The sequence below is a fragment of the Sminthopsis crassicaudata genome, chromosome 2, assembly GCF_048593235.1.
Source record: "Sminthopsis crassicaudata isolate SCR6 chromosome 2, ASM4859323v1, whole genome shotgun sequence".
In the NCBI taxonomy this organism is placed as follows: Eukaryota; Metazoa; Chordata; class Mammalia; order Dasyuromorphia; family Dasyuridae; genus Sminthopsis; species Sminthopsis crassicaudata.
This window is the reverse complement of record NC_133618.1, coordinates 535,786,202-535,802,685: the sequence shown is the minus strand read 5'-3', so window position 1 is coordinate 535,802,685 and position 16,484 is coordinate 535,786,202. Positions and strand designations below refer to the sequence as shown.

Below are 16,484 nucleotides of genomic sequence, written 5' to 3'. Positions count from 1 at the left end.
TTAGTGGCCCATATATTTCAAGGAGTGTAATTTCATATTCTAAAATTCCATTATAACAAGATGGGGTTCACTGTCATAAGATTTTACCCACAACTTAATTTAACAATGGGGTTCCTAAAGGTAAAAGTGACTTTCTGGAACTTCTCTATATTTTCTTGAGGACTCTTTGGAGCTTTTTTTTTTTGGGGGGGGGGGATTCTGTGTTTCCTTAGATCACCAGTTCCATCATAGGCATAGAGTCATTTTGTTGTCCTGAAACTGGCCCTTAGACATTCTGCTACTTTGCTGAGATGGGCCCCAGCTGCTTCTATAAACAAGGAGGCTAAACTAGATGGTTCTTAATGTCTCTTTTAGGTCTGATGTTCTCTGATGACAAAGTAGGTTGTAAAGACCCCTGCCTCCTCTCCCAGCCCTGTCTTGATCATTCTATCTCTTCCCTCCTTCCTCAGGAAGGAGACAGAAGTGGCTTCTTTGAGATTTGCCATACAGTTATTTAGTATTTTTCTCTGCCCTGCTTCTACTTCTCCTCCGTCTTTCTTCTATTGCTGTCTCTTTCCTCTTTTTCTTTCCTTTTAGGTTCAGCTTTGCAGCTGAAGACCATCACTCTACTCACCTTTGCAGAAGCACTTAATCGAGGCAACCTTCCACAACGGGCGCAATATTAAAATCCCAGGAAATCCATAGTTTTGTGAATGGCCACAAGAGCTCTTTCTTTCTGTGTAAGTGGCCAAGTCATCATTCTGTCCTAGCAGTGAAGGGGCAGGGACCACTGAAAATAACATAAGAGCTTTTTTTTTTTTTTTTTTTTTCTGACTGATTTTATGATTTTGTCACCTTGAAAATATGAGTTATGGCAGGGCAAGGGGAAAAAATAGAGTCGATTTCTAGTTATTAGATTAACTATGCTTGAAAGCAATGAAGCATGTGTATTGATTTGGATGACAGAGGAGAGATTATCAACATTGTAATTCTTTTCCCAAAGTAGAAGGTTCAGAATTAGTGTCATGAGTGGGTCCCACCTGACAGAGGCAGTAGGTAAGCAGTCTGATGAAAAAAACTTTAATATAACAAGATCAGCTGAAGGAAATGTGGATGTTGTTTAAGTTAGAGAAAATTGGGGTGCAGCTATGATAGTTCTCTTTACAGAGGGCTGCCACATGGAACAAGGATAGATTTATTCTACTTGGTCCTAACTGGGGTCAGTTGATGAAGTTTGCTGAGGCAAAAGGAAAACCTAGCTGTTAAAGTGTCTAAAAGTCAAATGGGTTTAAAAAAAAAAAAAAAAAAAGGCTTTGGGTAATGACTCCTCTTTGAATCGAATGCTAAATTATTATTTTTGGTTCTAAAAGAGGACCAATGACATCAGGAAGGTAATGACTTGCAAGTGAATTGGATTTAAATGAAGCAGGGCTGTTCAAAATCAAGAGCTTCATTCTATTCTCCAGAGCCATCTAGGTTCAGACATAGCTCTTTGGGGCAGCCAGGTGGCACAGTAGAAAGAGCACAAGACTGGAGTCAGATGATTCCCTCCTGAGTTCAAATTTAGTCTTTACACAAATAACCACTTGGAGGAATATTGTAGAGAGAATTGCTGATTTGATATAGATTGAACTAGATGGTTTTGATGGTCCTTTCTAAGTCTGAGATTATAGCATAAAAGAAAAAGTATTGAACTAGGAATTAGGAGATCTGTGTTCTAGTCCCATTAACTAGCATGATGATAGCAAAGTCACTTCTCTGGATTCCAGTTTCTTCATCTGTAAAATGAGTGGATTCAACTAGATGACTAAGATCTCCTCAAATTCTGATATTGATGACTTTTATGAATATACCATGGGTTAGCAAATCTAATGGCAAGTATTTCAGAATCTAATGCTAGTCAGGTTTAAAAATAATATAACCCAATTTGAATCCATTGTAAGTCATATGACTGACTTTTGAGGTAGTTTGTAAACATTAACTGATTAATGTAATACTTTGCAAAATTAGAGATGCTATAAAAATGTCTAGTATCTCCTGAAAACGTTTCTAGAACATTAGAATTCTTTACTTATACATTACTAGTATCATCTTCTATGTTTCAAGTATGAAAACAGGACAATTAATAGGACTAAAATGGAAAAGAGATCTGTAAAAGTCATTATAAAAAAAGTATTTGAATCCAAATTGAAAAGATATTTTTGGTGAAGGGTCAGGTCCTTTCGTTTGGCCTGTTTATAACATGGCATTGTGCCGGTTGCATTAAGCCTCATAGAAGAGATTCTTGGGCATTCAAAAGGTTGAGACCTGATCATATAGGAAAGAGCAAGCAGAAGAATTTTATTACTTGGATTTTATTGCCTTTTATTGATTGTTGTCTAGATCATGATAAACACTTGAATGGATAAACTATAGAACTTGTCTGTCAATATGTACACATAAACATCTGGAATAGATAGTATAGATGGAAGAGTTGGGCCCAAAACTGAAGAAGACTGGATTGCAAAATATCAAAATAAAGGCCCATCTTTTTAAAACCAACATCTATCAGTGTTGCCATATGACAGTAGAATATAAAAGGTATGAAATATAAAGTCTCCAAAGATTTAAAAATGAATATTACATGGAGAATAACAGAAGAATGCATGGAGGGCTGTTCAGCCTGCAACATGTAAGCAATGAGAAGCCTTGAAGAAAAGAATAAAGAAAGGAATTGAAGAGAGGAATAAAAGACTTTGTCAAAGACACGTATAGTCATTTGATCAATTAAGTATTGATACAATGTCAGCATTATGCTAGGCACTGGAAATACAAGTATAAAAATGATAAGTACATGGACTGGCCACATGGCAAGGATGAGAGATGAGTGTTCCATTGGTCCCCTATTGATGTCAAGGGAAGAAGCCCTCTAGTAAGGCAGACCTTTAGCACCTTAGAAGACACTTTGGTGAACTTTTGGAGGACATGACTGAATTTCATAGGATGGACAGGTGTGGGTGGGTGATGATCTGATCTAAGGTAAATTGATGATTTAACAGATTCAGCTGAATATTGAGAATTTCTCTAGAGATATTGTAAAGCATCTGACCATGTCTTTGTGTGGAAAAGATGAAGAACATGGGGCAAGAGGATAGCATAATTTGAAATTGGTTATGAAACTGCTTGAATGGCTATACCCAAAGAGTACACATGATTTTGATAATCCCCCATTGTGTCTAGGAGGAAAGGGTGAAATAGGAACAAGTATTTGTTAAGTACTAATTATGTGGCAGGCACTATGTTAAATACTTTACAAATATTTGATCCTCAAAATAAGTAGGTACTATTATTATTTCCACTTTATAGGTGAGGTGCAGAAGTTTGCTGATTTGTCTAAATTACATTGCTAATATCTGTGGCTGAATTTAAAATTCAGATCTTCCTGACTCCAGGCTCAGTGCTCTATCTACTGGGCCACCTTAATTTCTTCCTGGAAAAGGGAATATTTGTCTTCCTATAGTTAAAGGACTGTCATATTGATAAGAATTTTTTTTCCCCCCACTTGGCACCAAAGGTCAGAATCTATGAGCAATTGGTAGTAATTTTAATGAATCTGTCTTAAACTTGATGTAAGGAAAAATATTCCCACAGTTAGATATCCCAAAGTGGAATGACTTGCCTCTGGAGATCCAATGGGTTTCCTTTTTTTAGGGGTCTTCAAAGCAATGACATCTGTGGTGTTTGTTGTAGAAGGCATGAATTCTTGTTTAGCCATTAGTTGGACTAGATTACCTCTGAAGTCCTTTTCAATTCTAGGATACAGCCAATTATTGTACTTATATATAACCTATGACTTCATCAGTGTGGGAATTCTCTCCATCAGTGCAGACACAACTTGTTAGATGTTCTACTGAGAGCAAATGGCGAGCATAGTCTATTGGGAATTTCTTCACTTTATGTATATGAACCTCTGATAGTAGATATGAAGTCTATCATTAAGCCTTGCTAACATCCTAACATTAGGATCTTACTTTCTGCAGACATAACTTTCAAAGACCAAGGATTGCCTCTCTAGCATGAAAAGAAATCAGAATGGGATTTTAAAGAGGATGGCTATTCTTGTTTATCAGATATTTTCCAAATGGCACAAAAATACTTTGGTTAGGGAATAGTGAGTTAAAAGATGTCATCAGAATTTCATGAAGTGTTGTTAAAATTATAAGCTAGAATTACTGTGGTTCTTCATCTGATGTCTGGGGTTTTTAGACAAAAGGACCATTTTAATGATTTAGATTATAAAGATAATTTCCTCATTATTAGAAATTCCCATTATTTCCCACTCTTCAGTAAAGAAGTTTCAGACCAAATGTGCAGGTAATTTTTAAAAAACATTTTGGGATTTTGACTTTAGCTTTTGTGAATTATCAACACTCCCCCTCCCCTTATTCTTCTTCCTTTCTATTTCTTTTCCTCTTCCTCTATAATGCTTACTTTTTGAACTTGTACCTGGTTTTTGTTTTTATATGTTTTTAAAACAATATTGACAACTTGTTGGCCAGGAAATGAAGGGGGAAATGTTAGTAAGAGAAGTTGAAATACAAATAAAGTCAGGGTTTTAGGTGGCTGTGGATTTTTCACAGCCCATTAAATTTCTTTCCCCATAATATATAAAAACAGCTATATTAGCTGATAAATATCTAAGTATGGAAGAGAGAGAGAGAAAGCTGGGGCCTTAAAGTCAAGAAGATCTGAATTCAAATCCTCTCTCATATACTAACTGTTTGACTCTTAATCCCTTAAAATCTCAGTCTTAGATTCATCGAGAAAATGACACATCTAGCTCAGAGATTTGTTATAAGGATCAAATAGGATAACATAAGTAAAATGTTTTTGCAGACCTCAAAGCACTATTTAAATGCCAGGCATTATTAGGCTCTTAGTGGTTTTGGGGAAAATTATTCATTTAGTAGGATATAAAGTTATGATGTACTGATGAAAGCCTTGCATTTAAAATGAGAGGATAAAGGTTCTAATACTGGTTCTGCAACATAACACTTGTAGTTATTGATAGCAAGTCATTTATCCTAATCTTTTCAAACTCACACTCTGATATAGTTTAAAAAAAATATGGAAGTATAAGTCAAAAAATCTTGCCTCTCCTCTCAGCCCTGGAACTTAACTAGACACATAAAGTTGAATAACTAGGAATTGTTCTGACCCTTATTTTTCCTGGTTTGTAAAATGGGAATAATACTCACAAGATCAAAGAATCGAATGTATTGAAAATACTTTAAGAGTTGCAAAAGGGACACATAGACATGAATTTTGAAAATAATTTCTCAAACAATTGTTTGAAAATTTGCTTGATAGAAAAGCAGCTTTTAGGCTTGTAAAGAGAAATAAAAGTGGTAGAACATAAGGACAAAAGTGCCGGAGTGGGAACAGGACCCTAAATATTGATGACAAGCCTGGGTACAAATTTTTTTCTAGTATTGAGAGGGCCAAGAATGCTTTTTCAGTTAGGCACTTAATAAATCTCTGAGAATTTCCCCATTTCCATCAGATAATCTTGTCTTTTCAACTCTTTAGGCAGCAACAAGGCACTGATAAATTATTAGATACAGCACAGCACATCCAAGAGGCGGGTTTTCTGTTTGCCTCTAACATTCTGAATCTGTTAGCTTCATTTGAATTTGTGAGATTATCATAAGAGCTGGTCTGCACAACTCTGCAGACAGGCTTACCAAGAGATACTCTGGTGTCCACCTTGCTGCAACAACCCATTTTATTACTCATAATTGCCCTATGTCCTTTCTGGACAGCTGCTCTGTGCTATCAACTCATTTATTCAAGCTTCGGTTATGCAGCCTATTTCTGTGTTCAGTATTGTTGACTGCACCTTGCTTTTGTCTGCCTTCCCTTTTGGTCATCATCATCATTTATTTTAATGTTCCATTTATCTTAAGATTTGGAAGGAGTAGGGGGGGAGAAATAATGGATTCATATTAATTCACTCTCCTTAAGACTTGGGCTGAAGATGTATTAAATATTTCAAAAAACCTCCCAAAGTAATTAAATGCCTAATTGAGCCACTGAGCTTAATGGTGATAGCCTGATGAGGTTCTGACTGATTACAGTACATTGTAACCTTCATAAAAACATAGAGAAGGCAAAAGAATAATGTTAACTGACCTGTTTCACTCAGCTTCCTTCCTCCCTTCTGCTAGTGAACATATGGCCATTGTATTTCATGTCTTATTTGAATTTTAAAAGGCTTTTTGGAAATTGAATGACATGACCCTCTGTCTTTTTCCCTCTCATCATTTCTCCCTGACTTGGCTGGTCTCCCCTCCAATCTTGTTTCATTTGCTTCTTGTCAAGTGATTGGGACACCTTTTTTTTTTTTTTTTTTTTTTTTTTTTTTCATCTGGTAATAATTGGAGTCACTTTTGTCAGAAACTGAAAATGAGGATGTTAAAGTTCGCATGTGAACAGAAGCTTTTATATAAAACTGTTTTAGTATATCCATGACCCTAATGTATTTTGACATTTTTCCTAAAACAATTTTTTTTTTCTGATTGCTTTCTCCTAATCTTTTCCAGGTTCCTCGAAATCCAGAAGCCCAGACTCTGTAAGATATTACGTATCCTGGCCTTTGCATATCCCTATGCCTGGGACACTGTCCCCATCGTTTGCAGGGTATGATGGCTCAGTTATGTTTTTATATAAGCCCCCTAATAAGATTTACTCAATCAACAAATATTTACTGAGATGTTGACAGGTGTAAGGCATTGGAGAGGAAACAAAGATGTATTAATTACACATTGTATCTTTAAATTGGGCAGCTATACAGAAGAAGAAAATTAACAATACAAATATATGAACTGAGTGCCACAGGAGTGTTGCAGGCAGTAAAGAAATCATGGTTTGAGAAAGAGACCACCATGGATTGGATCATTGAAACTTGAATTGGATTTTGAAGGATGAGGGCCATTTTAAATAAACTGAGAATAAGAGGGAGGGTATTCTAGGCAAGAAGAATACCAAGAAAAAGACTTAGAGGCAGGAATGGCTATGGTTATTTGAAAGATAACAGTTGATTCTGTGAGCATAGCAGAGAGGGAAACTTGGCAAAATGGAAGAAAGGGAAGGTGCTGACAATTTGCCCAGGGTTATGCTCAGGGCTATAGGAGATGTGGGAATAATAGTATGACAAAATGCCTGTTCTAGTACTCCTATTTAGTGCTTCTAATCTATCTGAGAAAATAAGATTGCAACAACAACAAAAAATAGGACATCATTTTGTATAAAATTGGGTGTCATATAGTTATATTTTAAAAATAGAAACTTTATTCACAATGACCCAGGAGTACAATGATTGGTAGACAAATATATTTTTGTTTTATAGATTATGCTCTACATATATTGCCAATTTAAAGAATTAGAGTACAATAAAATACATTTGTTATTGTCCTAACCTACTGAGCATAAGTACTTACAAGTTACCCTTATGAAGATGTGCTCAAAGGTCTAGTAATAGTTTTCTGTTTCTAGATGCTGGGTTAGTATTGAGTTTTTACTTTTTTAAAATGAATAGAATATGTAATATTTTAACAGTTAAATGAAGATGTTCTTATATGTCCACGATACACTAAATATGGCAGGGAGGTGATGCAGCGGGGAAGAGTGCTGGATCTAGATTTACAAAGATCTGAATGCAAATCCAGCCTCAAGACACTTATAAGCTATGCGTAAATCATGTAAACCTGTGTGCATAAATCGCATAAACCTGTTTGTCTCAGTTTCTTCCTCTGTAAAATGAACTGGAGGAGGAAATGGCCAAATAAGGCTACAAAGAGCTGGACATGATTAAAACCAACACTAACTGCCTCTACCACCATTTACTTCAGGCTCACTTTGTAATAAGAATCCTTATCAGTTTCAGCAGTTTGTCTACAGATCTCCTTAGTTTGAAATGAGATACAGTACTAGTGTCTAGTATATGTATGTATACGCCGTGATATATATGGATTCCAGTTATTGTGAGTCTGTGGTATAGGTAGAAATGAAGGCCATCATTCCTCCCTTACCCCTTCTTTTCCAATCACTCATCTTACTTAGGAAGTGTGTAGGTATGATGTTCCTTTTAAATATCCACAGCTATTCTCATCATCAGAAGAGGCTGCAAACCCCTATCACCAGAAGCACACGGTTATTGCCATCTTGGCTTGTTTTCTTTATGCTGCACACTTACCTGAGAGGCTTGCCCCTGGACTCTTTGACTACATAGGTAAGTAGTGGGAAACAGGAATTTTTAGTTTTCCTTCTCTTTGAGAAGGGTTGAAATATTCTAGATGCTAATGCATGTGTCCATTAAAGAGCACGTTATGATTGGGGAAGAGAGATAACACTTCAAGAATGATGACTTGGGGCTGTTGTCTAGTGCTGATATTTTAACTTTTCTGGTCCCCGAAGTCTCTGGACACAAGACAATATTAGGAAAGACTGAAAGATGGTGCAGGACAAGATGTGAATAGCCCAGGCAGTCTTTAGAGACTGTGGAGTCTTGCTTCTCTCCAGAAAACATTTTAATGTAAGAATAACAAGTAGGCCACCCCAAAGGTCACAGAGCAACATCGTGAGGGAGTATATGGAAGTGAGGAGGGGTACTCTGGTGATCTTTGTGATCTAGGTGGTTAGGTAGTAGAGGTGCATTGGACCTGGAGTTAGCCCATAGTTCAGATACATTTGTAGTCCTGGAAAAGCCATTTAATGTCCATTTGCCTCAGTTTCCTGAGTATAAAATGAGGACAACAACACTTGTCTCCCAGAGTTGCTGTGAAGATCAAATAAGATAGTTTTAAGCACTTGTCATATAGTAAGCACTATATAAATGTTAGCTAGTAGTAGTAGTAGTAAAAATTAAAACTGATTGTAAGGTTAAGAATCTTGGCACTGTGTGTATGTGTAGCACCTGTTGGTAGGAGCTACTTCCTTCTTCTTCACATTGCTGTCTCCCTGAATAATGGCCTACTGGGGATTATATAGAGAAGGCTGAGCATTCAAAGGCAAGGGTTTCCATGTTGGCTGAAATAAAAATAAGTAACACTGAGGCAGCACAGCATACCCTGGCTATAAATATTACCTGACATAGAGTAAGAACTTAATAAAATGCTGAAATAAACTCTGGACCTAGGCTTTCCTCATCTGAAAAATGGGATGATAATACCATATACAGTCTATCCCAAGATGTTTCTATGATGAAAAGTGCTTTATAAATTTTAAACATGGGGCAGCTAGGTGGCACAGTGGATAGAGCACCAGCCCTGAAAGCAAGAGGACCTGAGTTCAAATGTGACCTCAGACATGTAACACTTCCTAGCTGTATGACCTTGGGCAAATCACTTAACCCCAAATTGCCTCAGCAAAAAGAAAAAAGAAAAAAAAATTAAACATGAAAAATGGTCATAAAACAATTTCCTAAAAGTACTATGTAAATCTAGGTATGATCATTATTTGTTGCTAATGTTAAGTCATGTCTAACTCTTTGTGACCCCATTTGCGTTTTTTTGGACAAAGATACTGGAATAGTTGGCCCTTTTCTTCTCTACTTTACTTTATAGATAAGGGAACTGAGACAAGAATAGGGTTAAGTGACTTGCTCAGGATCACACAGCTAGTAGCTAAAGTAAAATTTGAACTTGGGTCTTCCTGACTCTAGGCCAACTCTCTCTCCATTGCTCTACTCTCTCCATGGTCATTATAGCAACATCTTGACCAGGGGTTCTCAAACTACAGCCCTCGGGCCAGATGCGACCCACTGAGGACTTTTATTCGGCCCACTGGGTTATGGCAAATGGGCTGATGGGTGACAGAGTGTAAGCTTTTGCTTTTACTTATAATCCGGCCCTCCAACAATCTGAGGGACAGTGAACGGGCCCCCTATTTGAGGGCCACTGATCTTGACCATCTATTGTCACCATATGACACCATCCAAGTTCCACATAAAATATAGGACCTAGAAATGCCTTGCCCACATAGTAGGTGTTTAACAATATTGATTTTAATTGAATTTGGAAAAATGACTTTGGTTAAAACAACTATCTCTCTTACCTAAGAGCTTTGATCAATCAGCAACATTTGTCTGATTTATGATTTTCCTCATAGCAGGCTGCCAGATTTAGATCTCAGAGGATCCTCAGAACACATTGAGTCTAATTTCCTCACTTTACAAATAGAAAACCAAGGCTTAAGTGTGAGACTAAGTGGATTGCCCCAAGTAGCAAGTAGAGAAAAGACTTAAAGTCTCCAAATCTAGCACTTTCCATCATCTAGCACTTTCCATCGTGCTACATGGCCTCTGCTTCCACTTCACTTTTTTTTAACCTCCTTTGGTGTAATGATAAGAAAATAACAAAATGACTAAAAGGCTGCTTTAAAAAATTAGTGGGGGCAATTAGGTGGTATAGTGTAGCTGAAGTCAGGAAGACCTGAGTTAAAATATGATCTCAGACACTTAACACTTCCTGGCTGTATGACCCTACTAGGCAAGTCACTTAACCCCAAATGCTCAGCCAAAAAAAAAAAATAAAAAAAAATATAGTGAAGCAGAGGAGAAGTCCATCATCATAAATAAGCCATCTTTATTTATGAAAGCAGGAAGGGAGGAGGGCACAGGGACTAAAGGAGAGACAGCCCTTTGCCTCATAAAGACCAACTCTTGGATATTTTATTAGTAACATATTCACTTAAAATTTTTTGCCATTTCCCTATTGGTGTTGAACAGAGAAAGGATTTTGGAAAGAATTTTATTCCTCCTACATGTATTTCACTCTCTCACTCCAGATAGATAAAGAAGATATTGGGGACTTTTCACACTTTAAAAAGTTGCATCTAGAAAGCAGGAGATTTCCTTTTCTACAAGGACTTATCAGCTTGCTGCTTTTCATTCTACAGATATTTTTATTAATGCTGAGATTGTCACTATTAGGCCTATAAAGTTGTAATTACTTATAATATAATCATAGTTCAGATATGTCAAATATTGATTGCCTCTTTCATGCTAATTTATGACAGCTATGATAGCATTGGATTATACCCAACAAGTAGATGGGCAGGATGAACGAAGCTATTTTCCCCTGTTCAGGTCTGCTAATACAGTAAGAATCATTACTGTCTGTTATGGGAGAAACCACCAGGACTTATTAAACACAGGACAAATATAACAAACCACTCATTTATTGGTTAGACTAGAGTAGGCACAGGGTAAGTTTTCTCCATAGGCATCTTGTTTGGGCAACCATTTAATCTGGTATAGGTTAGAAGTACTAAATGTGAAGTTCCTAATCTAGAAACTAGAGTTCTCTGCATTGAATGGTAAGGTTTAGATTTCCAAGTTAGTAATTATAACTCTTCATTTCATCACTGCTCTATTTATTACTGTTTCTGCTGAATAGGAAATAAAGGAAATAAAATTATTAACTGGGTAGATAGAAGGGTTGGTTTGGTTTACTTGTTCTTTTTAAAGATGACACAATATACCCATTCCCACAACTTTTTCCTCTTTGCTCCTGATATTCTAATACCTTTTCCTCCTCTAAAGCTATGTTTCTAGCTGTCCTTTGAAAGTGTAATTAATGATCTGTGTTATATCTGTATCTTGAAAATTGCACCTCTTTAATTTCCTCTGTTCCTTTTATTTCTGGAGTGTTTATTAGGAATAACAAAGTAAGTTAAGCTATAATTCAGCAGTTAATCAGATGGAAATGACTTACAATTCAGAACATTTAAATTATGTTGAAATGACTGGCCAAGACCCTGGATGAAATTCCAATGGAAAATATGGTTGACAATGGAGCAAAAAAGTTTTGTACACCTAAAGTACTGGCTCCAGATTACAAGGTTTTGGCTGTCAGTTGGTAATTTATGGCCAAGTTCTGAGACCCCAAATTCCCCATCTAGAAAATGGGTGTTTAATGTCTGATGGGGATGTTAAAGATCTTTTAGAAAAATGTTGCTTGCTGAAATTTTGTTGCTTTCTTTATTGTAGGTCACAGTCACCAGCTTTTTCATGTGTGTGTCATCTTAGCAACTCACTTACAGATGGAAGCCATATTTCTGGACATGACGTTGAGAAAAGACTGGCTTCTAGCTACTTCAATACTTCCCTCTTTCTCTCAAACAGCTGGGGCAATATGTCTGTGCATCATCTTCAGTCTCCTTAATATCATTTACTTTTCAGTTGCTCTGTATCAGACTCCAGAGCCAGAATTATCAAAAAAAGAAACATGATCCAGCCTATGAGCTTTTCAAATGTGTAGGATAATGCGATTATGTTTTAACTATGTTACCACTGAAAAGTGGCACAGTACTTCTGATAAAATGCTATGGTATTCATATTGGATTCGTGAGTAAGGTGGTGTGGTGGGAGATATTTAAGTGGGGGAAATCTTAATTTGCACTGATTTTGTATATAATTTGTTAAAAGATGGAGAGAAGTTAGAATAAGACTTCTATGAGACCAGATAAATAATATTTTATGAAGTTTAAATTCATTTTGATCAATTTTTCAACTTGAATTACATGTTAAAGATTAAGCATATCACTAATCTGCCTTTACACTATAATTTTTGAAGAATTATTCTATAGTAAGATTCACATTATATCATCTGCCAACAATTCCTTTGACTTCTATGTTTCTACTTCTTCTAAAAGAAAGAAAAAAAAGAAGAGTACCAAGTAACTATAGGGATTGAGGTAGGAATGAAACCTGCAGAACAATGGAAGACTCCATTCCCTTCTCCACTGGTCAACTTCCTTTCTTCTTTCTGCTAGGGAAATGGATGGAAGTGTGTTTTCTCTTTATCTACAATTCCATTTAGTCTTCAAAGTGGCAGGAACTATCTAAATCATTATGGATTTGGTAAGACCTGGGTTTTAGAAATACATTCTTAGAATCCTATACTAATTACCTATTGTAGACTATGTAATGTTTCCCTAATGCCAATGGGATGCAGGAATACAAGATGTAATGGACATGAAGTATTTAATGAACTTTTGGTGACCAAATATTAAAACTGTGATTGTTGGGTTTTTCCACTGCATCAAATACACACACACATATATACATATATATGTATATGTATATATATATATATATATATATATTTTTTTTTTTTTCCCCCTGAGACAATTGGGGTTCAGTGACTTGGCCAGGGTCACACAGCTAGGAAGTGCTAAGTGTCTTAAGGTCACATTTGAACTCAGGTCCTCCTGACTTCAGGGTTGGTGCTCTATCCAGTGTACCACCTAGCTGCCCCTACACATATATTCTTTAGAATAATAAAAAGTCAGAGTTGGGAGTGACTTAGAAAAATTATTTAGTCTGAACTTTTCATTTTATAGAGGAGGAAATTGAGCCCTAAATAAAGTGCTTGATATTGCAAACTTGGTGGTTGAATCCCAAATCACAAAGTCTGAATTGTTCCGAGTCTGATTAATTTATTTTACAGATTGGATAAAGTCTTTGTTTTACTGTCAGATCTCTCCTCTCTTCTCTCCTTCCCGTCCTCCTTCTCTCCCTCCTTCTTTTTCTTGTTTTCTTCCTCCCTTCTTCCTCCTCTCCTTCCCATCCTCCTTTCCTTTTTCTTGTTTTTTCTTCCCTTTCTCCTACTCTATTCTTTTTCCTTTTTCTTCCTTTCTTCTCCTCCTCCCTCTTCCTCCCTTCTTCTCCTCCTCCTCTCTCTTCAGCTAAAAAATAGTGCAAAATTCTCCAAGAGGCAACATATTCAAGCATGTCTGTACTTCCTTACCTAGAGGGAAAAGCTTGAATTTGGATGCAGACCCTAGGAGAGAGAAGAGCCTCAATGCCTTATATAGCCTATCTCTTTCCTGGCAGCTCAACAGCAAATTTTAGGTTGAGTCCAGGAACTAAGATTCAGAACCCCACTGAGGTGCTGTCATGGAGACATTAAGACTATTACCTTTTCACATTTATAAAGAGCTTTTAACCTTTCAAAGTTAATATGCTGGGGATTAGTTGAGTATCCTCCCCATCTGAAAGATAAGAAAACTGAGGCTCAAGGAATTTGAGGAAACTTAAAGTTATTTAATCAACAAGATTCTGGATGACTCAGAATTGCCTCATTTCTAAGTGTCTGCCCAAGGGAATGAGATGCAAGTTTTGTCTTTTGTTTTCTCCAAAGGTGCAGTCATCAAAAGAAGAGGAGAAATTAGTAAAGGATAAAGAGATTTGATGTGAAAACTGTAGAGGGGGAAGAAGATTATTTCTGATAAAAAGAGGTTCTTCTTCCTATGTTTAATATTGCCTCACTTTTAAATATACTGCTGGATTAATGTTAGTGTGCCAAGAATGCTAAAAGCCAAAGAAAGAGGATGTAAGATATGTAAGATATGCTATACAATATATGAAGGATCTGCCCTACCCATAGGGAACATCTTAACTTCAGTTTAGTCAACATTTCAGTTTTTAAGGATTTTCCCTTGCTTCAGATGGTTTCCACTTCTAAATAGGATTAAAAGTGCTGGTATTCACTATCTGTTCCAATATAATTGTTTTCCTTTAGGATTACCTCGTATTTGCAGAAAGTGTAGAAATGGTGAGATAATTTACAAACAGACCCACTTATAAACTCTTATTTCAGATCAATTTACTATATAACTTTTTCTCACTCATAAACATCCTAAATACTGCTTTTGAAATGAAACTAGTCAAGATCCCAGAATAATCTTGTGTCCATTCATTCAGGTAATAATTATAGATGCATAGTCAAAAAAATGTAATTTCAGCATATTAACAGCTTACTTCCTAAGGATAGGGTAGACTAGCAAAATAAAATCATATGGGTTGATAAGCTTTTGGTACTTTATTATAGACTGTATTGAAGAATGTGATATTGGAATATTTGTACATTAGAGATATTAGACCTTTGTTAGCTCAACTCACTATTACTGTAATTTTAAATCTGTAATGAAAATGTTCAATGTTGCAAGTTTGAAATGCTTTTTTTCTATTTAAGCAAAAGACATCATGATGATGACTGAAGTGTTATTATTAAATATGGTTACATAGTAGTGATAATTTGCTTAAGAATTGGATCAGAAATGATTAATGAAGATAATTATTAGGTTTTATGTTATAGATGTATGGGATTTATATTTCATCTTGCATGTGACCTTGTTAAAATGGACAGAATAAACTATCAAATTTTTCAAAACTTTCTAGGCTTGGGTATATTATATCTTGGTAGAGGTATAATATATAAACTTTTCCATAAAGTTTATGATCAAAGATATAAGATAACTTATAATTTTAGAAAATTTCTTCTAAAGTGAATTAAGAATTACTTACATTCCAGAAATATCAATTACTTTTCTCTAGGGAAAAGGACTAGACCTGTGAATTCATTAATATAGAGTATTTATAGATGAGGGGACTTTCTACAAGTAAGGGACCATTTGTTCTCTTCAATTTATTATAATTGCTTACAAGCAGAGTTTTGAAAGATTAAATGACTTGTGTGGGGTCATAAATTCAATAGATGTGAGAAAAAGGACCTGAATGTAGACTTGCTGATTTGGGGGCCAGCTAGCTGTCACAGTGATTCTCTCCCCCTCTTATTTTTAATTCCCCCCCCCACCTTTTTGAAGAGAAGTAGAGGAGATAACATATATATATATATATATATATATATATATATATATATATATATATATATAATTTTTCTAACATTCCAATTAAGGTAAAATGCATTTGGAAGAAGTCAACTTATGGTCAAATCATACAGATCACTTTAAATCTGTATCTGAAAAAGGACTGTAAATATTTCCAGTAGCTATGTACATCTCTTTTCTGAATAAATGAATTGATGGTTACTGATAGAATTTGGAGAACCTAAAAAGACTATGTGACTACAAAAATTGTATGAATAATATTTGGTCTACTGATGAAAGAACCATAAGTATGAATTAGTTGAATGTTGAAGTTTCTTACCAAAGATAGATTTTTAATGAAAAGATAAAATCAATTGAGCCTCCTTAGAAAGGAGGAATTTTTTTTTTTTCAAATTGTGCTCATTATATCTGCTTATTCTTAACATGTAAAATAAAATTTATTTATTATAACAAATTCATTTTCTCCATGATTTTGGTCATTTTTAATAATATCATACATGTACTTAAAATAGGTTACTGTATGGATTAATGTCATTTAGTGCATTTATTTAAGAAAATTGTTAACAGTCAAACCTTGGTGTGGTTTTCCTTTTAGAAAGGTCATAGCAAAGTTCTTCCTAGAGAGAAAAAAAATGCCAATACAGCCTTACTGTGTCAATCTGGCATGAATTTGGATAAGCTTTATTCAACTACTTAGTAAGTGCTTTCTGACAAATAACTTTTTTGTGTGTGTGTCTATTATTTCAGTTTAGATACATATGCCACTGTTCCAATTTGGAATGGTCATCGATCTTTTCTATATCAAACATCCTTCCCCTTTTTGCAAACCTTGT

General features: G+C 35.6%; 1 protein-coding gene and 1 long non-coding RNA gene across 2 annotated transcripts in view; one reads left to right on the top strand and one right to left on the bottom strand.

The window, feature by feature from the left end:
* PAQR5 (progestin and adipoQ receptor family member 5) overlaps nucleotides 1-16,105 on the top strand; it is an 83,819-nt gene extending 67,714 nt beyond the window's left edge. Inside the window, exons 6-8 of the mRNA XM_074294696.1 lie at nucleotides 6,561-6,657; nucleotides 8,119-8,248; nucleotides 12,008-16,105. Of these exons, the coding sequence (XP_074150797.1) occupies nucleotides 6,561-6,657; nucleotides 8,119-8,248; nucleotides 12,008-12,249 (469 nt within the window). The 3' untranslated portion in view covers nucleotides 12,250-16,105. The remainder of the gene's footprint in view (nucleotides 1-6,560; nucleotides 6,658-8,118; nucleotides 8,249-12,007) is intronic.
* LOC141558060 (uncharacterized) overlaps nucleotides 1-16,484 on the bottom strand; it is a 36,514-nt gene that overhangs the window by 8,530 nt on the left and 11,500 nt on the right. The window lies entirely within an intron of this gene.